Source organism: Nothoprocta perdicaria, unplaced genomic scaffold, assembly GCF_003342845.1.
Source record: "Nothoprocta perdicaria isolate Ctin4 unplaced genomic scaffold, notPer1 scaffold_6, whole genome shotgun sequence".
NCBI lineage: Eukaryota > Metazoa > Chordata > Aves > Tinamiformes > Tinamidae > Nothoprocta > Nothoprocta perdicaria.
In genome coordinates this window covers 9,989,044-10,014,174 of record NW_020455865.1, presented here as the reverse complement: position 1 = coordinate 10,014,174, position 25,131 = coordinate 9,989,044, and the positions used below count along the sequence as shown (strand labels likewise).

General features: G+C 45.3%; 1 protein-coding gene across 1 annotated transcript in view; it reads right to left on the bottom strand.

Annotated features, from left to right (window-relative positions):
* Positions 1 to 25,131, bottom strand: part of CACNA1B (calcium voltage-gated channel subunit alpha1 B) — a 253,389-nt gene that overhangs the window by 100,290 nt on the left and 127,968 nt on the right. Inside the window, exons 9-13 of the mRNA XM_026049162.1 lie at positions 17,730 to 17,786; positions 16,954 to 17,028; positions 14,954 to 15,043; positions 10,485 to 10,694; positions 2,987 to 3,099 (exon numbers count right to left, since the gene is read on the bottom strand). Coding sequence (XP_025904947.1) covers positions 2,987 to 3,099; positions 10,485 to 10,694; positions 14,954 to 15,043; positions 16,954 to 17,028; positions 17,730 to 17,786 — 545 coding nt within the window. The remainder of the gene's footprint in view (positions 1 to 2,986; positions 3,100 to 10,484; positions 10,695 to 14,953; positions 15,044 to 16,953; positions 17,029 to 17,729; positions 17,787 to 25,131) is intronic.

Below are 25,131 nucleotides of genomic sequence, written 5' to 3'. Positions count from 1 at the left end.
TGGTGTAATTTCTAAAGGCATGAATTACTCCCCCCACAAGAAAAACAAAACATAATTTGTTCCCCACTTTGTAAATCTGAATCCTGAATGAGGATACACACAGTCACAGTTGGGAACTTGCCTTCGTAAGCAGACTACCTTAAAAGGCCCTTTTTGAAGAGAACATTTATTTCTCCTCCCCCTTGGCTCAGCCACAAGCTCCAGCCCTTGACCCAGCCCCAGCAGAAGGAGCAGCTCCATGTCCCCAGGCCACAGCCCAGCCAGGCTGCAGAGAGGCAGCACACGTGGTGCTGCGTCCTCTGCTCATCAGAAGCCCAAGGTGGCTCCAACCGCAGCACCGCAGAGAGGCAGCGCATTGGCAATGGCTAAAACCCACTGTGAACTTCTCCTAACTCAGAACCATTAGGAGACTGATGAGGAGATTGGCCATTAAGAGATCCTGAAAGGCCTTTTACACACACATCCAATCTTCTGTCAGATCTTTAGCCTTTATAATTTATAATATAATTCAGCCTTTAATATATAATTCAGCCTTTAATAACCTCTCAGATTATTAAAAAACCCTGTCCCTTATCATTTTTAAGGTTTTGTTAGTTTGTTTTTTGGAGTTAGCAGAAAATTAACCTCAAGCTATAAGGAAATCTCCTCTGGAGTCCCTCTGTTACGAAAAGSACAAAATAGCAATGGGGTAAGTACAACTGGACAGAGCAATTACATAAACATAGGTTACTGCATGGTTAATAAGAGAAGACAGGCATTTCACTGCCAATTGCTGTCATTATTTGTATTAAAGCAGCATTTCAGAGCTCACCTAGACCAGTGTCTTCAGTTGTACAAAGCACATTATAAAGACATTATAACTACACTCCTGTGAGCTGCTGATTCTTGTTGCAGAAAGGAACTTTAATGGAAAGTCAAGAAAAACAGATCTGTGTGTGCAAACACCTGTACAGCGCTGTGAGACTGTGAGCATCTTGGTAGACCCCTCATGAGCAAAAACCTGACCTTTTTGGAAGAATACAGCACTGCTCACAGGAGTTTTGCAACAAATCCTGAAGCTGAGCTTCAAGGAAACAAAGGTGAAAAGCACAGATGTATTAGCAGCATCTGCTAATTCTGATCACAATAAGGAACCAAAACTTTTGTCCACAACATGTCGTTTTTAAGATTCCCTCATGAATCACCAAAACCTCTCCTCAGACCTTCCACATTCTACATGCTAGTTCATTTTTGGCATCTCAGCATGAGCTCTTGGGAATTGTTTCACATGAGACCCCAGCGGACTCTTTCTCCCACGACTGGAGTCACTCTGTTGTGCTGTTTCTCTCTTTGCCTTTGAACCGTTTCCTCTTGATGGTTTGTCAAACTAAACTGACTACAGAACTGCGTGGTGTTCCAGCGGGGGTGAAAGAGTCAAATTAATTCTGGGTGCTGGAAGGTCGGTGAGGAGGAAGAGACACAGACAGAAGTAGGATCCCAATGGATTCTTTAAAAGAAGAAGAATTAGAGACAGATCAACAGCTTCGCCTCCCGGGAAAGAGACTCTGCAGAGCTTATTGCCAATGCTGTGCTCACCACAGAATGACCRAAAGCAGACAGACCCAGGAGATTTATTTCACGCTTAATGCAAAGTTCCTAAATCGCCTGCTCCTGACTATCTGGTGCAAGTTCTCCCTGTTGTAGAAGGAGCATTGAGCACACAAGGATACAWGGATACACAAGGCACAGGAGGAAGTTAGCTACACTCAGATGTGCCTTTTGGATGATACCTAACCAACGACTGAAAAGACATCGATCTAGCACCAGTCCCTAGACCAYGCACATGAGGCAACGAGGCCTTACAAAGCTAAGCTGAGACAACACCGCATGCCTGCCTAACGCCTTTACGCAGCACACAGAGCTGGAGCCAAGTCCCCAASACAGATGACTCTTGCAGCGGCTGGTTTAATCTTACCAGCTTGCTTTAAACTCTCTAGCTCTGAGCTTTCCTGCTGACCCTGCCAGAAAAAAAAAAAAAAAAGAAGTTAGATCTGCTGCAGTCTTGGATTTAGGCTGGTCACTTAACAAAGGAAGAGATATCTCTTCTCACCATATGGGAATAGTGCTGAAGCAGTGATTTTAACCCCGTCAGGGAAGAGGATCACTCTCAGCATCTTGGCACATAAAGACTGGAAACAACAGACTAAATCCACCACTGAGACTGGATGACGGATGCAATGATCCTTCCTCTTTTTCTCTTGCTCATTGCCGAGGCTGCGTTATAAGTTACATAGATGCTCTAAACATCTATGTTTAGATGTAAAACAAAACAAAACAAACCCTTAAAGCCCCAGYGGGCCTACGCTGAGGTCCTGTGCACAGCCCACAAAAGATATAAAGGAAGCTGAATTAACCTCTGTGGGGACAGACCATAGTCTAATAGCTTTTAATAAATAACCTAACATCTATGCACAATGTTTATTATTAGATGCAATAAAAATGACCTACTGTAGTCAGGCTTTACAGAACCTGCATGTTCAGAATAAAAGGATCTGAGTCACAGCCTTTCCATTACCCGTGTGTTTAGTCCTCTTCTTCTGGGCACTCATGTCTGAAAAGTGCTGGCTACGTACCTGGAGGGAAAGGCCATTAAATGGACGATGGGGAAAAGGAACAACGAGATGGGCAGGGGTTTTGTCTTTCATCATTTCATTTACACGGGACAGAGAATCTCACAGTAACCAGAGCATTTACCGGTGCTGATGCTCTGAACACCCTGTAACTCCCTGAGGAAATGAGAGTCCCTGTCTGACACATTTCCTCCAGAAGACTGATAACCAGGGAAAACTTCATGTGTTTCACCGCAGCTAATTTACACGGTGACTGCTCCCTGGGACCCTCTCCTCCAGCACCACTCCCCACGCATTTCCACACACACCCTGGAGCATCCAACCCTCTTCAGTGGTGGGACAGTCACACTTTGTCCACTCGGATGATGCCTACTCACCCCAAAGTCAAAACAGTTGAATGAGGAATGGAAGTAGTTTCTTGGTCCCAGTCCATACATCTTCAAAGACATCTCAGTGAGAAAGAGACCCAGAAAAACAAATTCTGCAAAATCTAGAAACCAGAAAAGAGGTTAAATTAGTTTGCAAGACCTTGGTAGGCAGACCTCTTCCTGCAGAGCACACGGCTACTTCTTCACAATACTGATCACCTCCTGCCAAAGGAAAATCCCCTTGCAACAGCAAACAAGACCCTGAGGACAGTTTCACATAATTATTTCTATATGCATACGAGCTGTATCAAGCCTTCAAGGCCATGCCTCATGGCTTTTGTGGGAAGATTGGTGTGTGAGCATAATATTCTCATCCTCTTGAAAACAAGGATGAAAGGAAAAATCTGGGGCTAATATTTCTGAAAGTAATGTTTTGCAAATGCCTGTTTATGGGATTTCTCTATCTACACGAGGCAAACGTGTTTGGAAGTGGTGGTTATGCTTTCATAACATTCTCTTACAGTAAAAATACCTTCAGAACTGATCTGCTCCCTCCACTGAAAGCTATGGAGCAGGCAAGGTCACACGAAGGATCAGAACATCCCCTTCCCTTTTTGAGCCTAAACTTGCCAGGAGAATGAAGTTCACACCCGCACCAGGCTACAATTGTCCTCTCTCTCCTGGCCTCAAATGCAGCAGTTCAGTGAGCAAACAGTTCCACCCAACACCTGGGATCCCAGAGTAGCAAAGAATGTGTCCCACAGTGGTGTCCCCAGGGTCAGTACTGGGCCCAATAGTGTTCAACTCGTTCATCAGTGGCTTGGATGAGCGCACAGAGTGTATGTTCAACAAGTTTGTGGACGACACCAAGCTGGGTGGAGTGGCCAACACTGCAGAGGGCTGTCCTGCCATTCAGAGGGACCTGGACAGGCTGCAGAGTTSGGCAGAGAGGAACCTCATGAGGTTCAACAAGGACAAGTGCAGGGTCCTGCACCTGGGCAGGAATAACCCCAGGCACCAGCACAGATTAGATGATTAAGTACCCGAGGGGACAATGTAGGGAGGAAGGGACCAAACTCTTCTCGGTGGCAGCCACAGACAGGACAAGGGGCAATGGATATAAGTTGAACTCCAGGCAGTTCCATCACAATATGAGGAAGAACTTCTTCACTGTGAGGGTGCCAGAGCCCTGGCACAGGCTGCCCAGGGAGGCTGTGGAGTCTCCTTCTCTGGAGGTCTTCAAAACCCGTCTGGATGTCGCCCTGTGCCCCGTGCTCTGGGTGTCCCTGCTGGAACAGGGGGTTGGACTGGATGATCTTTGGGGCTCCATTCCAACCTCAACTATCCTGCCATTCTGTGTGAATCCACCGTTTCATTGGCAAAACATCTAAAGTGCAGAGTGTATAAGGACTGGGACAGATGAAACAGTCTTAGGCATAAAATGCAACAGTTTACAAGCCTGATACTGTAAAAATATGGTTAAATTAAAAAAAAAAAAAAAAGAAAAGAAAAGAAAGAAAAAAGAAGCCCACACTTTCAGCGACACTGAATTTTCTTGCACACATTGTAATTGCCAGGCTGCAAGAAAGTAAGAAAGTTAAGGTTCTTAATTGTCAGTAGTTGGCCCTATAAATCAGAAGTCTAGACCATAGATTTCAGGCCAAATCCTCAACCTCCATGCCATACCCTATGTATTTTGGAAATAGTACAAGCAAAATGCAAGACTGCTCTAATACAGCAGACGYATCTTCTCCGGGTATACAAGAATTCTTGCTGCAGTTGTCACCTGCTCCACCCATTAGCCCAGAGGGAAACCTTGCTCCAGTATTTTGGCTGCCAAGAGCTGCTCCCTTGCTGGGAAGTTGCTRCTCCCATCCTCAGTTTCATGCTCAGCAGTGTTCAGCCAGCCTGATGGCACTTACTGGCAAGGCTTCAATGCCAAGGCCTCCTATTCCATCAGAAAGATTGATGTGAAACCARTGCTTTCCAACTGGAGGCCTTGCTTAACTGGCAGATAAAGCTCATAATTGCAGGTATAGATCAGGCCTGCAGGAAACCTTGCACAGCCTCCACTCCTGCGGGAAGGTTTTCCTCTTCTTCTCAGAGCTGCTGGACTCCTCTTGAAGAGTCACATTTCAGGTACATGCATGAACCGTTCACAGTATAACAAAAACACTAAGCAGTTTTTCTACTGCAACTTTCCTCAGCAGACTTCAGTGCACTGTCATCACTTTTCATAACAAGTAAAGAAGCAAGGATTAAACCCAAAATATGAGAAGCAGAACTCTTCTCTGCTGCCCTTGAAAGGACCACCCAACATGTCCTTTCACAACTGTTGACTTCCAGAATTCAATAAAATTCGACAGAATTCAAAACAGGCAGCCATAGATCTATCTCAGCAGGTATCAGGTGCTACAAACCATAGCACTAGGAGGATAAGGATGGAGGCAAGGGAGCAAGGAAGACATGAACATGCTCAACACCTTGGCCAGAAGGAATTGACTCAGGATGAATCAGCTTCGCCAGCTGATAGATCAGAAACTCGATTTCTTCTGACATGGTCCTACCCAAGTAATTGAAAATACAATTTTGCTGTTTGGACTTCATGGTATTCAGATCCCACATGTAATTTAATCTACCTTAAACAGAATCATTTTGTAATGTGATTTAAGGAAAAAAAATGTTTGACACAAATAATTTAATTTAAAATTTGTACTACTGGCAAAGGCCATGGTGGCATCCTTTTTGCCCCATACATTTGAATTAGATACTTAGTGGCTTTTTTTTTTTTTCTTGTCAGTCATCAATGGATTAATTCAATTTCTGCATTGCCTCCAAGTTTGATATCACTCGGGACACGTGCTGAGACTATTGCTCTTTTTTTTTTTCCCCATCTTCTTCCCCAGTACATTAACCTCAACCAGGAGGAGTGCCTTTAACTTAGTCCTCTCCAACAAAGTAGACATGAAACGTTCAGCAGATATAAATAAATACACTTCTTTCAGAAAGCCTTTTCCTCTCAATTGCAAATGCTGCATATTTAAATCCAGAGGGAGCTGGCTATCTACTTCAAAGGCAAGCACAGTATCATCAAAAAGGTCTAATTGCATAAAACACATGGTTCAGCATAGAGCAGCACACYGGGGAGAGGTTCTCAGGCCTTAATGGACAAAATATTGTTTCAAATATTGCGCTTATCAGCAAGGAGATGTTCTGGATCATGTTTTTAYATAACTACAATTTTAGAAGCCAGGTGAACTGGAGAAGCTCTTCACTGAGGGCAGCCCTAGAAAGGGGAAGCCTGACGAGGCCTCCTTCCTCCTAGGTGAGAAGCTTCATCAAACTGTAAAACCTCCCCAGCTCACGCCTAAATCCAGCACTGGACAGACAACTTACTTCAGTTCCAGCCTCMTTCCATCCCAGGCAGCTTTCAGGGCTTTAGCTGTGGTCAGAGTGGAGGAGAACAACTGTCCTCCTCCAGTAGCCTCCTGAATGGCCCATGCCATAGACACACATGTGGCCGTTTCTACACCATGCTCATGTCCTGTTCAGACTATAGAGCAGATGTTTTTAAAAGACAGCATTGACTGGAAACCCCTGGAGGCTGCAGCTCTACTGCATGCCCTGGTAACTGRTTTCAGTGGTTTGCATCTTCACTGTTGAAGGCACATCTTCACTGCCATGGCACCTCAACAATGCTTCTCTTGCTAGATTAAAGAGCTATTTTCTGATAGAAGCTTTTCTTTTCAGAGAATAACAGCAAAGGTGAAAGTTAATGCAAACAAATGGTGATCATTGGTGGCTGTATGAAAGACACACAACTATCGACAAATGCAACTTGTGCAACCAAAGGTCCATGATTTAGAGAACAGAATGTGCCACGCATCGAAGTGCAGCATGATAATGGCACCGGAGTCCTTTCCATGCAGAGGAGGAGAATGAGTTCTCCAAACTAATTTGGGAATGATTATAGGGTATAATGTGTATTCTGCTATTCACCCTACCCTGAGAATTCAAAGAATTTCTCATGAAGGCGAAACACAGCTGTCCRGTGAAACTAAACAAATTCCAAGTCCTCTTCTAAAGCTCCTAGCTTTAGAAAACTCTAAATTCATTTTTCAAAGCAGCTGCAGAAAAATGAAATATCAAGCAGGGAAAGCCAATCAGAATGATTCAACAACAGAAAAATTAAAAGAAAAGAGTAAGGAAGGAAAAGTAAAATCAATGCAAGCCTGTAGGCTTTTACTAGCCATTGTTTAAGTAAAATTAATTTGTAATGTAATTAAATGCTTGCCCAGAGGGACAGGTATAATTGAATTAGAGGTGCCTGGTAGAGTTCCAGGGTTTAGTGGATCCCTCCACTCCTCTCTCTCCCACTGCTATAGCTCACTAAACTCCCCACTAGGTCAATTAGAAGCATCCTCCATCTAACAATATAATCAGGAACAGCTACGTTTCTCTTGCTCTGACACCCAAGTCCTGTTCCTCTGTAGCGAGGTTCACTCTTCATGGATTAACTTTAAAGCTATTTTTTAAAGTCTGCCACTCTTACAGTGAAAGGCTTTTACCAAGAATTTCCAAGAGCTGCTTAACACCCCATATTTTAATGGTATCTTGTTCTACCCATATCTAATGGATTTGTGAATGAATCCTGGACAGAACAGGACTTTCAAGGAGCTCTTCTTGAGGGCTATGCCACCAACGGGCTTGTTCACAAAAATGTATTGGATGCAGGGATCCAAGCTGGTGGCAGCCCAGCATATGCAGGAGTGAGAGAGACCACACAGAGCAATAGCAAAATAACCACTCATATGGACAGTCACACATATCCTAGGCATAAAATAGTCCCCGCATTCAACTACAACCTTTAGGAGAGAACACATCTTGAGAGTTACCCCAGGAAGCTGGCCAGAGACCTCCAGGACATGACCAGTGAAAAGACAGGTCTAAATACTAATACTACAGCTTACCATCCTGAAATGTCAGGAGTGTCTGGAAGTCTGAGGCACTAGTGATTTAAGAGGTTTAACTTGCAAATCATTTCTTTTTTTTTCTTTTTTTTTTTTTTTGAATTTTGCCTCTTTTAAAGAGGTATCTTCTCAGCCTTTTCATTTTACTACGCTATAGAGTAATCAAAGCAAATACATGGTACTTCTGGTCTTAAAAAACGTCTCCCAGCTTTTATGTGTGTGTCACCCCACACCATGTCCAGTACTGCTCCCACCAGTGCACACCTGTACTGGTTAACCAGCATTTCTTTCMCTGGACCCCAGGGGTTAATTTGTGAAATGCCTCCCCAGGTGCTGCCTCACCAGCAGAGACCTTACCGAAGTCTAACAGACAATGTCAGTGCAACAAGAGCAAGCTACACACAGGGCAGAACGGGACAAACGAGAGACACCATGAAAGAACATCTCTCACTGGGATAATACTGATATTTAAATCCTGAGAACACATGGTTCAAAGACACAATGATAATTCAACCTTTCCTATTCATATCCTCCACTGAGATGAGCTGGGTGGAGAGTTTACAGCTTGTATTCTAGATGTAGTGCCCTTGCAGAGATGTACATTTAATTCTAATCAATTAAAACGCTCCTTCCAACTCTCATATGAGCACTGGAAGACATACTGCTGACTCACAGATTTCTTTACCTTCTCATAGGAAAGTTACTCCATAAGGTGTCCCCAAAACTGAGTTCAGAAAGTTGAAGTCTTCTTTGAGCTGAAAGACTTAAAAGTCTAAGACATTTAGATCTAATTCAAGAAGAAATCCTAAGTTTCAAACTTCTAATTACTCTGTCAATCTAGCTTATTATTTCTTCTRTTTATTTAGAAAATCAATACACATGATGGATTTTTCTGTGTGGTCTCCCTTTTAAAATTAAATCTTGCAATAGAAAGAGTTGAAAGGAATTTCTTTCCTTTTTATGCATCTCTCACTACTGCTCCAGTTACCTGCTGATACTAAGTATTTCAGCAAACATTAACAGGGACAATTTTGAAGTCAGACCAACTAGTAGGCTTGATCTTTTGGGTTTGTATTAAAAAAAAAAAAAGTACTTAAAAATCTCCCTCTTTATATTAAGATTAGACCTGAGTATAACAAGCAGGAAATATTTAACCATCTATTTTATCTAGAAATAAATGAAAGTTAGATAGTTTAGTATCTTTAAGCCACCGATTTTGCTTTTTTTTTTTTTTTTTTTTTTTGTTTGTTTGTTTTTAAGTCAGCTTAAAATATTTGGAGTATTTTCTCCTTTTCTCTTGCTTTAGAATCTTTGCCTGACAAATTTTGAATTAGGCACATCTGAATACCAAGTGCCGGACAAAAGATTTGATCCTATTAGGATCCAGGCCAGCTGTTCCAGAAACAAGCCCTCCAGCCCTTCCCTTCCTTTCCTTTGGGAGGAAAGAACTGCTGTGTCCCATTCCCAGTGTCACTATACTCTTAATAATCTCAGTTTATATAAACTTCCAGTCTTCCAGCTCAGGAAGTCACAACCTACAACTTCATTGAAATACAAAAGGCTGTACACCTCCCATTCCAGCTTTTGTTAAGGAAGGTCTGGTGAGCAAGGCTGCGACATGTGAAAGATCTAAACCACGAAARGCTGTGCCCACTGACCATTATAGGACAAAACAATATTCAGTCAAAAAATATATACTTCAAAAGCACTTACCTGAAGCCTGAACTGATAGGTCACTGCAGATACCAAGCTAAAACAAAGCTTTTGCACAAGTTATCTGCTTGGTGTGTAAGTATGTTCTTACTTTTTTCAGTACTGCACAACTTTTCACAGAAGGGCATCATGACATTTATCCCATCTGATCATGGATCATTATTATGGAAAATACAGTTATCAGAAAAAAAGAGTAAAGTACTCTGTAGAGGAAAGCCTTTTAAGGAAAATGACAATAATTGCTGAAAGTGTACTGAAATAATTCAAGGTTATGTAAGCATTATAGATTGCTTTCCTACCAAGCAACAGTGGCCACTGCACATACTTTTGTGCCAGTGTCATCAGTGCTGGCAGAGATTTATGAATTTCCGCAACACAGACCATCCACAGAGGCAGATCAGCTGCAAAGTGCCGTGAATTCTGCAGTTCCCTGGACAGCTACCGATAAGTCAGAGAAACCTGCATTTACCAAAACACATTCATTTCCCCTCCTTTTACAACACCTGCTTTATAACAAATCCTCCTACAGGGTTACAAGATTTACACGTGCTTGGAACTGAAGCTTTGGCTAAGCCTAAGGTAACATTCCCATACTATCTCACACCACTATTGTGTCCTAGGATGGGTTTTTTGGAATGTTTAATGTTGAGTTACTAGAACTGCTCACTAATACATGTGCAGTTCCGCTGGGCAAGCCACAGGAAGCTGCAAAGAGAGACCTTAGTCAGTGAGGTGAGGAGGATGTGACAGAATAGACATGTGAAAGCATAGATAGATGTGCCTTCTCACCCCTGAGAAGGGGTGGGACGATGGCCAGTACTCACAGAGAGCAGTGGTGAGCTTCTCCGGCTGATCGTAGTGGACCATGGCAACACAGAGCGTGTTGAGGGCGACCACGCAGAGCACGACCCAGTAGAAGCTCTGCGCTTTCACCATGCGCCGGATGAAGAAGCGGAACATCTTCTCTTTTCTCCGGAAGTAAGAAGAGCTCTCAGTCTTGCCGCTCTTCAAGCTCGCACGGGCGAAAGGAGACCCTGGGCATTGGGGGACACAAAGAGCCGTCACCATGACGTGTGTGGGCGCATGGGAGGGAGGAGGAGATTCATGRGCCACGCAAACCCTGGCTCCCCAGCCCAGATGTGCTGCTGAGCAGAAAGCTGGACACACTGAAGGAACTGAACCAGGAGGTCTTGCTTGCAAACACATCATAAAGGCTGGGATTTCAAAACRTTTTGAACTGGTGCCCAGCTCTGCCATCAAAAGTTGTGCATCCAACCCCTTGAACACGTCAGTGACTTGTAAAGTTTGAGCTCCTTGTTAACTGGAGCAACGGAAAGCAACAGGCCCTGTGGTCCCCCACCATGRTCTGGAACACGGTGAGATCCCAGTCAGCTACGCTGCATGTCGGGGTGCTGACACGAAGCACCATGTGGCCACTGCTCGGGAGCACCTCAAGGCACCACAGGGCACCAGGGCTTGTGAAATCCCCTCCTGTTGTCAAAAATGCACACAAGTTTGTCCTGGCTCCCCATCACTCCCTACCCAGGGCAAAGAGAACAGCTCAGTAGTGATCCTGTAGAGAGCAAATGAACACAACTCCATGACAGTGGCATCACCTATCCAGAAGGGAAGAAGTCTGGCTTTCCTCTTGAGTTTCAGGGAACTCGGTAAAAAGTTACTGGCACCAGTAAGCCAGTCCTTACCTTCCCTGCCCTGAGCACAAGGCCACAATCGAGGCCTTCCACTGCTAAAAGAAAAGAAATGCCCTTATTCCCCTCTCCCACTTCATGCATCTCCATGGAATGGGGCTCAATCTGCCTCCATCTACCACACTCTGGGCACAGCTACTCATTTATAACAAGTCAGCCTGTATGAGCAAYACTTCAAGCCTAGTCTGAAATCCTGGAATACAGTCAAAAGTTTTAATGATAGGATGCTGATAGGAGAGATCATTTCTAATGCAAGTTCTCCTGAGGTGGCAGGCATTGTTGAAACAAATGATGAAAAAGCAATCTCTGGCCAGTGCTGAGGCAGGACAATTCAGCTCATATTAGTAATAAACAYATGCATCAGGTGGAGCTGCTCTGTAGCAGGGCAGATCCTCATTGCTGCAGGCTGCCCACTCCTGTTCCCACCGCACGTGCATCCCGCAGAGGCAGCTGCCGAGCCTTGTCTCCCCGTGGCTCGTGCCAAGCTTTCCTACTGCCCTTCCCCATGGTCACCTTCCCAGCAGGTAGGGCTGAGCAGGATACACACTGCACTCGCTGGGTCTGGGCACCACGGGAGCTCRTGATTTACACTGTCTGTCCTTGAAGATGGCCGAGTGACATAATAAAACGTTCTCAATGTAGCAGCCAAATTCTTGAGCACACTTGCTTACATTTCATCATTTCCAAGGACAGAAGGGTGGGAATTTCACCTTATCGTTTCATCCTGCACTTAGCATCAAACGCAGTACCCACAGAAAGGAAGAAACATCCAGACATGATACCAACAGGCTCTTCCAGCCTTGGAGCTACGCACAGGAGCTCTCTGCACACATGTCCACAGCAGAGAGCTCCACACCTCATCACATGTGCCTGCTCCACGGGCTGTGCGACAGCACAAACACAGCGCTGGCCTGGCCAGGCATTGAATAAAGAAAAAAAATCTATGTATCGTTGCTCTGTTGGTTTCATAACCCTTTCTTTATAGGTTTTATATATATTTGTTTAAAGGCAATGCTCATCTATTGCTTGAAGGCAACAAAATTAATGAGCGGTTAAGATGCCAGCAGCATCAGCATCATAATCATGTTCAGCAGGTAAAGCCTTCTCAGAAATTTAAGCCAATTCTATACTCTTTCATGTGCATGGGAAAAACCTGCTGCCTTTATACCTCTTAGCTAAATACTGATCTTAAGTAAAGAACAGTAAGCCACACTCAGTATCTAAGCTGCTCTAAATCTGAGTTAGTCATACCAGAGAAAACAAGGTGGGGTATATGCTGGTCAGAAAGACATCAGGAGCAGAAGGATTTGCTGAACATTCATAGAAGGGAATTTTGTTCCTTTTTGGAAAGCCATCAGAGGCACATTGGGCATCTAACACTGATGGGAAGGCATAACCCAYCGGGGCAGTGTGGAAAGCCAAAAGGGGCCAGCATCTATTGCTGCTAGTTTATTAGTGCAGAGAAGCTGAGAGCTGGGAAGAAAGAAAAGAACAAATTTTAAGAATAAACCCAGAAAACACCCAGGAAAGTGTTTACCACTGTAAAGCTTTATAGTGCAATTATAAGGCTCATGGAGGTATTTGCGTTTGAATTAATGAGCGATGTATTCAGGCAACAGCCAGCAAGAGACCTGCTGAAGTATCTACCACTGTCTGCATTTTGACTTTGCGCTCAGCAATTATATTGTTAGTTCTTCCACAGTCCTTGTGTTCCCATCAGCAAGACATTACAGCACAAGGAAGCCATCCAAAAAAAAATCTTTTCTCAAAAACATATTCTTTATGCATAATTGCCCATATGATCTAATTGTTTGTATTATGCAGAGTTTTTTTTCAGGAGCCTGCAGAAGTATCTGCTGTATTCCTTTCTTTTCTGCCATTTTCCATGCATCATAATCAACAACACTTTTCCTAAGTGGCTGAACCACTCGCAGAAGGTGGAAAGCACTGCTGTTTTTTTCTCTGCCATATGCTCCCAAGGCAGTTCCCAGCTCTGCATCACATTATCCATAAATCCAGATGCTCCACCATCCGTGGCCACCTGAAATGCTAGGTTTGAAGATCTGTTTGTGCATCGTGGGTGCCCAGAGCCTGGAGGGACTGGGATGTGAATGCAAAGATCTTCTCATTATTGCAGCCATAAGCACATGTTTTAAGATGACCATTTCTCGTTATCAGTGCAGGGGCCCAGGCCCCTMAGAGGTAAACACCACAAATCCAAAGCATACAGAGCTGCTGCAGTTTCTCCCTCTTCCAGCAACAAACCTCTCACAGAAGCATCTGGAGTTTTGCCACAATATCTGCAACCTGCTCATGGTTTGGGGTATTGTGGCAATTCAACAGCAGGAGGTGCTGTCAGTAACATCATGAGTAAACTTCATTTCCCTTGATCAAATCTGAATTCAAAGGAAGAAAAAAAAATATCCTGCAACACYAACTGTAGACCCTTAAAAGGTTAAGGGACTACATTTGAGGCAGTTATTCTTGCATCCATGGACATGTCCTCTCAAATGTGCTCTTTGTGCTGCTCCCCTTACCCRTCCAAGTTTGAGGCTTCATGGTTACCAGGGTGCCAAGATATTTCTTTGGAAGCTAAATGACAACATCTGCTGCTTCAGCAGCAAAACAAAATACAGACTCAAACAACATCTCTGCCACAGGGATAGCAGTAGGAAAAATAACTAACTGACAAGCAATCAGGAAGATGTGTCCCCAGCCAGCAAGTATTCAAAAAAAAAAAAATTTAAAAAAAAAACTCTCTCAGTGAAGAGGCTTTTCTTCCACTTGTGTCCGAAGCCCTCAGGCAGGATACTGCATGAGAACCTGTCTCTCCTCGCAGACTCCAGATCCACCTCATTGCTCTCTACCTGCCATCGTTTCAGAAGGGAGCTGGCTGGCTGTCAACTGCAGAACAAGCAGAACCTCTTCCTGGCACACAGTTATTCTCCAGGGAGGAGGATGCCAAATTCACACCAGGAGTCACACACAGACTGCTTAAGAGATATGCCCACAACAACACGCATGCAGGTGTTCATCTCTCTTCCAAGGCAAGCACTGCAGAACCAGCACAGAACCAGTGCCCAGCATTTCCCTAAACTACTCCCTGAACAAGGTCAGCAAAACTGCGCACTGAGCAGTAGTGACAGATGTGACTGAGCGCTTGTCCACYTCCTCTGCTCCCTGCAACAGATGAGGCTTTACGGTATCATCTGACACATTTGGGTTTCATTAGCATATATGAGCATGTTCCAAACAGGCTGACAGCATGCCCAGCACAGCACAGACTCTCCAGGCACTCTGGCAGGGCTCTCAACAGTGCGACATGCAATAGCTGAGCTGGCAGCGTGAAGGAGTCAGGCCATGATGCCCCTTGCTTTGGGAAGTCAACTGTGGTTGAAAAAGCAGTSATAATTCTTCCTGCAATGAAGCTGCATGTGGCTTGCAGAAAGCCAGAAGAGAGCTCTGATGCACTTGTTCTGGGCCCAAAACCGCAGCTTCTGGAACAGGCAAGGACCCAGAGGAAGCAGAACACGAACACATTTAGCTGGAGATCTAACCTAGGGGAATGCGAAGCCAGTACTCACCAACGGAGCAAATGTCTGTGAAATGGTCCTCACCTTCTTCAGCATGAATCAGGTCGTTTTTGCTCTTCTTTATCGCAGCTCTTTTCAACACTGTGCACAAATTAAAGAGAGAAACCCCGTGAGCACTCAGRGGGGATTCTCTCTCCCCCCAACTCCACTCTCCAGGGCCAGCATTTACTTCCCAATGCTGCCTGAAGCTGCCTTACAAGGGTAAGCTGCAGCACTTCATTCAATCTACAACCTTGCAGGGCCTCCACGTGCTTCCACGTCAGGGTCATTTTTAATTGAACCCTCTAGATCCTTGAAGGTTTTCCAGGCAGAATTCTGTGCACTTAATACTTCAGCCCAGCAAATGTAGAAAGGTGGGGGAAATTGCTGTAAGCTGCTGGGCCTTTTAGCACAGAAGAGAGGCCTGAAGGTCACTGAGTGATTCTGAACCCCAGTGAGTTATGACATGAGCGCTGCTATCCATTAAGAACATTAATGCTGTTTACAGTGTGCAGCATTAGGAAATCACCATTTACTGTGTTCTGTACTGTACAGGCCACCATATCGCAATGCCCTAAGCAGCAAAGATGCTATGTTRAAAGCAACTCCTACAAATCACTGAACACGTTCTTAACAGCACCCACTGTACGATTCCTTCCCTCAGGGGATGTCACAGCTCTTTGAAAACACACTTTGTCCAACAGCATCTTTTGTAAGGAAGGCAAACATCACTACGTCATTTTACTAGAAAGGGAAAAGTGAACTGCACCCTTAGACTCAGAAGGGTCTGCGCTGCTTCATCCAGGATGCACGAGAGGCAACGCCAGGAACGCTGGGGACTTTGTGCCCATGACCACCTACCTGCAAACCTTGAGAACTATCAGAAATATGTTGATACAGCCTTCTAACAGCTTATAAACATACAGTAACTAAGCACCATACGCTATCAGCAGTAAGACACCCCATGGTGTGGTGATACCTACTGTCTAGTAGTCACACACAGCAAATCCACTCACTCTGGAGCAACTACCTTGAGTTTAGGTTCCTCTGGGGGAAGCCCCTCACTCCACTCGAATCTCTCTACCTTCAGAGAAGCATCTGCACTTTTCCTCAGCATCTAAGGCCGGCCTTTCTGCTGATATCCCTCCAAGAGCATCCAGGTTCAGAGGCCTCCAGGCTCAAAGAGGACACACTGAACCTAAGATCTGGATCCATTTTTTTTGTAAATAACCTCTTTTGTTCTTCTCCCACCCAACAGTTGGCTAACCCTTGGTCCCAGCAATACCAACTTTGGGGTCCATGAGGCTGCGGCTGTCCTACTAAATTCCAGCATGTCCTGGACCATCCTAAGCACTGGGACAAAACCAGCTCTGGTCTCTGATATTGAAGTATTACAGCACTCCCTGGGATGAATTGAACACTCTTCCCTTTACCTTCTTCCCACAAATCTCCTGTAGTTGAGCAATTGGAGCGTGCCAGGAGCAATCTCTTCGGGCACTTTGAATGCAATACCCAACTGTTCTGGTGACCAAGACAGTTCACTAGCGTTGACGTGGACTGCTCCATGCCAGTCAGCCTCAAGGCTAGGTACACCGCCGGGCTTGTTTAGCCTCTCCTATAGAAGTAGCCTTGATAGAGCTGAGCCTTCATTCCATGGCTATGGCTACCCCACGGCTGCCCACCTCTAGCTTGCTTACACCACCAGGCTTCCCAGACTGGTCCTCCAGATCCTGCTCTCACTTGACAGGCTGGAAGCGCTGGCTACAGCCCCACGCGAGACAAGACTTCCCCCCTGGCACACACAGAGACACGCACACACGCACAGAGAGGCGCCGAGCTGCAGTTCTGGCCTTGGCAGCCCGGCTCGTCCGCGCCCGGGTCCCTGTGGGCCGGCGGCCGCACCAGGCGCGCGCAGCAGGACTGCGGAGCAGTCACTAGCGACCTGGGCCCGCGGGGAAGCACTGGTGCCCCGCGGGGCCGCCCGGGCCCCTGGTGATTTGCAATCCACTCACTGTTGTAGCTGCTGCCGCTGCTAGTCTCTGCCGGTGCCGTGCCTTGTTGAATCGGCCCTTCCGAGGCGGCCCTCCCTGACAGTGAATGGGAGGAGAAAAAAAAAGAGGGGGGACGGGGAGGGGAGGGGAAAGGATGAGACATGGGAGGACGAAAGATGGTCAGAAAAGGGAGAGGGAAGAATCTTTAACTGAACTTTGACTGACTGTCACATCCTAAGAGCTCAGCAGTCTCGAGGTGCAGGGAGAACCGTGGCCATGTTCTCCTGGCACCTGCCTCAACGCTTAGCACCTCCAGTCATCCTGAGCGCTGGGGTCACACGTCCTGAAACAGGATCACCACACCCTGTTATGTCTTACTGCTTACAGGTAACAGGGGTCTTCAAGTCTTTGTCTCAGCCAAATCCTTTTGGAAACCTTGAGTTAGAGCCCTGCCTTCTCGGTGCTCGTGGGTTTCTCTCCTGGCATCCACTGAGGCCTATCCCCTCCACAGCCTGCGAGCGGACGCGTCCCGCAGGTGCCCCGATCATGGTGCAGCCCCACAGACAGCGCAGGGACTCTGGCAGACCCCCCATCCCAACACGATGGGTCTCATAACTGCTCATATCCACCTAGAACCTCCAAAGACCCAAGAAAAGGGACTCTTCAGCCCAGCTTACTCCAAGCGCATGCAGGAGCATGGTCCTCACACTCTCTTGGTTTCCACGGAAAACCAGGTCAGCGTACAGCACATAAACCTCTCACAGAGCACAGGACAACTGCACAGCAAAGCAACCTACCATCCAGAGGAGACTTCTCTTCTGCATTCTTGTCTTCCTCTGCCAGCATCACTTCTTCTGTAAAAGGAAAAAGAGGGAGGCTCAGCTTCAAGTTTCTCCCATTCCCATCCCCAACCAACCCAAGCTGGATGAAGCAGGCAGATGTTTGCTCCTAGTGCCACCAGCCTCCTCCTGTTGTATCACCCCGTTACACTGAGCCTCCACAGGGGACGAAGCAGAGGTTCACAGAACGGTGTTCTGTGCACGGTGCCCCTCTTGCACAAGGGAAGTCAGTCAAACCACTGGAAGACTGTAGCGGGTCCTCCACGATTTCCCTCTTCACAATGAGCCATCTCTTCYAGTTTCTACCCTCAGCTATCACCCATCAGGAATTTCTGGAGAGCAAGAACCCTTCTTCAGACCCAGCTCTACAGAGGACTTGGAGCTCTTGCTCAGCCACCTTGGAGTTATTACTTAAGGAGTGAAAGATGCTCCAGTTCAGTTAAAACTTTTCCGTTTCAGGCAATAAAATCAAGATTCAGCCTAGAGCTGGAACTGCAGGTTACTGCACAGAGTAGAACAAGCACAACAAGCYGTTGCATGTCAGCCATGCTTTACACACCACAAATGACAAAACATCACCAGACAACCACTGGGCCAAAATCTTAATCCAAATAAAATCCATGGCCAAGTTCCTCTCAGGAGGAATTTTGGGCCACCACAGCTTAAGCAGTGCAGTGTATATGTGACACACCCCCTGACCATTTTTCCACCATCTTCTGTTGCTGTATACCTCATCTTACACTCTCCTGCAAAGGAAGAAACCAGTGCTGGAAAAAGTAAAACAGAACGGAGCATTCCAGAATGGCTGAAGTTGGAAGGCACCTCTAGAGATCATCTAGTCCAGCCTCCCTGCTCCAGTAGGGACACCCAGAGCACGGGGCACCCAGTCACATCCAGGCGGGTTTAGAAGATCTCCAGAGAAGGAGACTCCACAACCTCCATGGGCAGCCTATGCCAGGGCTCTGGCATCCTCACAGAAGAAAATTTCTTCCTCATGTAGAGATGGAACCTCCTGTGTTTCAACTTGTACCCATTGCCCCTTGTCCGGTCACTGGCCTCCATCAAGAAGAGTTTGGCCCCATCTTCTTTACATTCRTCCCTCAGGTATTTGTACATACTCATGAGGTCTCCTCTCAGTCTTCTCCAGGCTAAACAGGCCCAGCTCACTTAATCTTTCCTTGTGCAACAGATGCTCCAGTCCCTTCATCGTCTTTGTCACTCTCCGCTGGGCCCCTCTCTAGCAGCTCCACGTCCCTCTTGTCCTGGGGAGCCCAGAGCTGCCCCAGTGCTCCAGGTTTGGCCTACCCAGAGCTGAGCAGAGGGGCAGGATCCCCTCCCAGCCCTGCTGCCAACGTCCTCCTGATGCAGCCAGGAGCCCATTGGCCTCCTTGGCCATGACGGCCCTGCTGCCTCATGGTTAACTTGGTTAATCGTGGTCAACCAGGACTCCCAGGTCCCTCTCTGTGGAGCTGCTCTCCAGCAGGTCAACCCCTGATCTGTACTGATGCCTGGGGTTATTCCTCCCCAGGTGCAGGACCCTGCACTTGTCCTTGTTGAACCTCATGAGGTTCCTCTCTGCCCAACTCTGCAGCCTGTCCAGGTCCCTCTGGAGTGTTGGCCACTCCACCCAGCTTGGTATCATCCACAAACTTGTTGAACGTACACTCTGTGCCCTCATCCAAGTCACTGATGAGCAAGTTGAACAGCACTGGGCCCAGAAGTGATCCTGGTGGCCACCACTGGCCACAGGCCTCCAGCTGGACTTGGTCTCATTTATCACCACCTCTGAGCTCTGCTGTCCAGCCAGTTCTCAATTCACCTCACTGTCCAAGACCTGGGAGGCTGAACAGGAGAGGCCTCTGAGAAATACGGTGCCAAATCTGTCTCTCTAGCATGGAGATACAGCATACAGTAGGCTCAGAAGAACAGGACATTACAGGAAATAACTTGCATTAAAAGTGCAACAGAGGTAAAACAAAAACAAACAAAAAATACAAACCTTGATTTAACCATTGAAGTCACAGATGTGTCAAAGAAAAAGTGAATAAAAAAGCATCAAAAAGTGAATAAAAAAACATCCATTAGAAGACTCCATCACRCCTGCACAGAAGACCATTTTCTCTCTCTAGCAATTATCCCCTCCTTGTCATTTCAGGCACACCACTGTCCTTCCTTTCATTGATGTGTCTTTTCCAGCCCTGTCAAGGGCTTGCTGCTCTCTGTTTGCACCTCATAAAGCTGAAATCTGAGGTTCATATAGCTTTGATGTTCCAGGGAATGGCATTAATGTTACCCTGAGATAGAAGAGAGGTTAAACACRTTCCCAAAGATTGCTTACTCCAGGAGAAAAGTGACACTCGGAATCAATGCTGTGTGAAAGAGATGGACTCGGAAAGAATTAAAATGCAAGAAACACGCAACTTGATTAGCTGCAAACTGAAAGACTTTCAGTCTCCTAGCAAAAGTGTTTTCAAAATGATGCATGTCCTTGTAAGATAAGAGAAACATCTTCAAAAGAATATCTGTGAGCTTATAAGCGCTTTACTCTGTGGAGAGACCTTCTGGTTACCCCTCTTCTCCTTCAGAAAGGCAGCATGACAGCCTAATAGTTGCTATAGCTTGAGGAGTTTAATGAGGAAAGCAATGGTGGCTAAAATCATTTCCATGGATTACATTGCTTGGCTTCACCATTTTTAATTCCTCTGAAAGGCACAATTTCACTTTGACTTGTTATTGCCTTTGCACAGAGCCAAARGAAATCATGAAACAAAAAGCAAACCCTCAAACCCTGTCTCAGCACACAGGAGGAGGAACAGGACTGGGTTTCTTGATCTGAATTTGATAWTGGTTGAAGTGAAGAAGTGGCATTTGGTAAGAAAATGTTATCTCATGCCTAAGAAAATGACTAAGTGTGAAGCACTGCCTTCTGCATCCCTATCAACCTCATTTTAGTGGTGGGAGGAGGTGGCCCTTTACAGGAACTTACTGGAGAGAGAGAGAGAAAGAGAAAAAAACAATAGGTTTCATTCTGTAACAAAAAAAAAATAGAAGATCACAGGTCTGTTTCTAAATAATACATTCAATCTGTTTCTAAACAATGTACACAGCCAGTGTTTAGGCTCTCAATATGGGAATTGTATGAATTAGTGAGCTACATCCTGCAAGTTGCAGGAAATGGTAGGATGCAACCCTTACTTCTGGCCCAAAATTCACACTACTTTTACACTGCTGTMAATCTTACTGAGCTTAAAACATCTCCAGACTTGCACGACTATCAGATCAGAATTCAGCCTCAACAGTTTCCTTCCTTTTTGCCTCTAGATCTTGCTTGTGGACACAGAGGCCCCCTCATCTGCTAAACCTCTGCTTTCCTCTTCCATGTCCTCCTGCAGCTCCTCTAGAATCTGATGGGCATTACGGGGCCACTGCCGTCATCCCTCCTTCGTCAGCTGTTGGGTTCTTGAGCGTCACCTGCATCCCGCACTATTGAGCGTTCAGGGCCCTGGACTATCCCTGGCCTCTCTTCTGTTCCTGGTGCTCCTGACAGTCTCAAAGAGGCTCCACTGGGCTGCAATTTCCCATGCTCATTCTTTGCMTCAAGATAAATGTGTATGGAATTTTTACATGAAATTGCCTTTGAAAAACGTTGAAACCCTCCGGTTACCTTGTGCCTTTGTTCTTCAGCTTTGGCCAAAAAACTAGAAATCATGCACCAGAGACACAGGTAAAAGCAGAAACTTCAAGCTTGGCCTCCTATTTCAAGAAAGGAGGTCAATTCTACCTTTAAGGGAATTGGTCAGGTAGTGGCTTCTTTCCTCTTTTAAGCCAGGCACATCTAAATTCAGTACCTCAGCATAATCTAACTTTTCTCTTCCATGCCTTCAGTAAAAAGGCATTTTTAAGTACTCTTTCAATTAAGACTTCCTGTATAAAGTGTAACTCACATAGTCTCACATTAAGAATGTCATGGTTTAAAACACCTTGTTATAAATGTTTTGACCAAATATGCCTTTGTTGAGCAATCTACATTTAAACAAGTCTTAACCACACCGACTTCTGTATCAGCTATAGCTGCATTCCTATCAATTTATCAACAGTGAATTGGCGTGTTCAAGGCACATCCTTGAAAATGTCACAGGTGCTTTTAGTGGTTCTTTCTTCCTTTTCATAGTGTTTTATAGTATTACAAGAATAAAGGGGGAAAAAAAAAATAAGTCAGTTATCAAGGGCCATGTTATTCCAGAAGTTTTGTTCTTATAGTAGAAATGTCTTTTGCAACCAGTCATTAGTGCAGGTTTGGAACATGCTCAAGTCCTACAGCATTTAAGAGAGCAAAGAGATCCACGGTTCTCATTGTGAGGAGTGCGCGGTCTACAATTTCAGTAAAAACAAAAAAGTGGGAAAGGTTAATAAAGGAGAACCCCCAAATCTTATCATCAGAAGCGTCCACTGGATACAATACACAGAGCTAGAGACAACAGAATATTATTCAGGTACAAATAGAGAAGGCTGTGAAACTTTAAAGGCACTCAAAAGTGGTCAATAAACACTGAGCACAATGCTAAATTAAAATCATTGATGAGAAATGGAAGATTGTGGACAGATTAAGGAATAATTTTGGTTATTCAAGTACTGTACTTGGTTATAAATTGCTTACAGCCCTTGATGTATAAACCTGAGCATTACTGAGAACAAGGAAATCTCTCCATCTCCAGCAACTGCTCAGAATATGTAAAATATTACAGAGCAAAAAGAACTAGATTAAGTATTAAAAAGCCTCTTTATGAAACACCGGAATGTAGCATTCCTGTCTTCCTACCTTGCATCAAAAATACATGAGAAAAGAAAATGAACAAACAAAATGCTCAGAGACAGGTACTATAAATATTAGAAACCTGGAGAGGCTTCTATCAGAAGAGAGGGGATTGAAAAGACTGGGTCTGTGTTCTTCAGAGGGGAAAATAGGATGAAAAACACATCAGTGGCAGAGAATAGTAATAAAAAGTTTGTCCTGTTAACKCCCATCATGACAGCATCAGGACAGCCTTACTGTAGCAGAAAGGCAGTATATTTAAAAGTTTTWAAAAACCACATATTTTTAATCAAATGAATTGTTAATACGTGGAACTCCACCCATGGCCACCAGGTCTGACTGCTCCTCTCCATCCCCCAGTTTGCTTTGACCGTCATCCCACATTTACAAGACAAGGTAAAACTCATGTAATCCACCAAAATCAGAGCTTAAATCCTGGCCTTAAAAAGAGATGGCCAATCCCCCTTGGCCATGCAGTACCAAATTTCAGTGGCCAGGTTCTAAACTCTGGATTTCTCAGTTCTAGATAGCCTTCATATGACCTTTTATACTTAACGATTTACCAACTACGCCAAGTTGATTTTTATTAACATTTAGTTGTACAAGGAAGAAGTTTTTTGTTACGTTCCTACAGTATTTTCAAGAATGCTTCTATAGCATGTTCTTATTATTCCTTGAGTTAGTCATTTTGCATAAACTTTCCTATTCTCTATATTCTTCTGGATCTTGTGGCATTAGATAGAATASAAAGATGGGTAAACACAAGAGCCATTCATTCCCACAGGAATGCAAAGCCTGGAGAAGACCTTTAGCTGTATGTTTTGATAACTTCTGCAGCTCAACCTTCAGACAAGTTCAGCTAAAGAACTTTGTGTAGCTCTTCTGGGTGCAACAGGCATCAAAAGGATTCAGAGCAACCTACATCCCTGCAGGGGACTTCTCATCTTGGTTTTCCTCATGGGGAAACACATTTAGAGATGAGAAGTCACAGGAGTGCTCGAAGCGAGATGGCAGGAGAGCCCATGCACGACAAAGGCTTCCTCAGCTCCGGCTGCTGAAGCAATCATGATCTGGAATTTAGGCAAGTCCAGAAGCTGCAAGCAAATTAGAAGACAAATTGCAAACAGAAGGAAAGTAAATGGTTCTTATAGAACCTATATAGTCCCACAGAACCACAGAATTAAAGGGAGATAAAGGGAGGTTCCCTAATTGAGAGCAGTTGCTGTTGAACACTCACCATGAATCACAGTCTGCCAGGGCTACTGGCACTCAGTTGTCACTTTGTGTAGTGCTACTGGAAAGAATGGGTTCAAGTCCCCACACAAACCACTGCTATTCCTTCATTTTTTACATCGCACTGCTTTAGCCCTCTTCCGCTCTGGCCACATTGTCAAAACTCACGTCCAGACACCCACCACCTGAGGAGGCTCAGCGCTCCCACGGGGGTTGGCTGAAGGACAGAGCCCCAGAGGGCAGAGGAGCAGAGCGCTTGGGAGGAAAGCGGCGGAGCAGCCGGAGCCACAAGGAACGCCGGTCCCAACAGCGGCACCCGGGCTGCACACGGAACGGACGCTGGAAGCGGCAAGGCCAGGCAAAGAGCTGCCTGTTGGCACAACGGTAGCAGGATGTCTGTGCCCGTGCACTTGGCTGCTGCGAGCACACGATTTGCACAAGTACATTTTATTACACCAGGCTTCCAGCAYCAATATGGATTGCAAAACCAGGATGATAATAGGGCTTTTGGCATCACACCTGCCCACAGTTTAGGAGCAACATAGAGTCCCAGTCCTGGCACTGGTCTGCTGGCTGTCTGCAGGCAAACCAAACCGCTCTGCACCCTTGGAACTCAGCTTCCCCTCTGGTAAAAGGCAATGAGGAGGCCGACCTCGCTTGCAGATAGTTACCTGCATATCAGTTCCGGAAATTCCTCTCACCGCTCCTGGCACTCAGACATTTTAGCTTTGCAGAAATGCAAGCCAGGGAGCAAACAAGCAACAAAAGTTTCCTTGATGCTACCCTGTGGTTATGCTGGTATAGATCGGCTGCTCTGTAATCCAGGAAGGCTATCAATAATCTTTGTCCTTAGTTAAACAGGAAAAGAAAAACATGCTATTTTTATTTAATAAGTGCATCAGGTGTCTGTTAAAGTTGATTATGGTTTGCAATATACTGCGATTTTCAGTTATAATAATTACAAAGCAATGTTAATATCCACCGAGCAAGTTTCATGAAAGTGATCTCTGTGGCTCCTAGGAGCAACACTCCAGTGCAATTTGCCAACAGTACTCAGAGAGGCTCATAAAATAGCTGTGTAAAGGAAATAAAATATAAATGTTCATATTAAGGAACAGTTCTCCCACTGTGCAGCCTGTGGGGATCAGTATCACCTTTTTTGTATTATGCAGCATTAAGGCAATTACTTTGATCCCAGCCATAAAGTTGACCCATCTTCATTTCTGCTTAACCAGAGACAACTTTAGTGTGTACTAGTATTCACAAAAGAAACCAGCCCAACCAACAAGGGTTCGCCGATCCCCATTTGCTCTT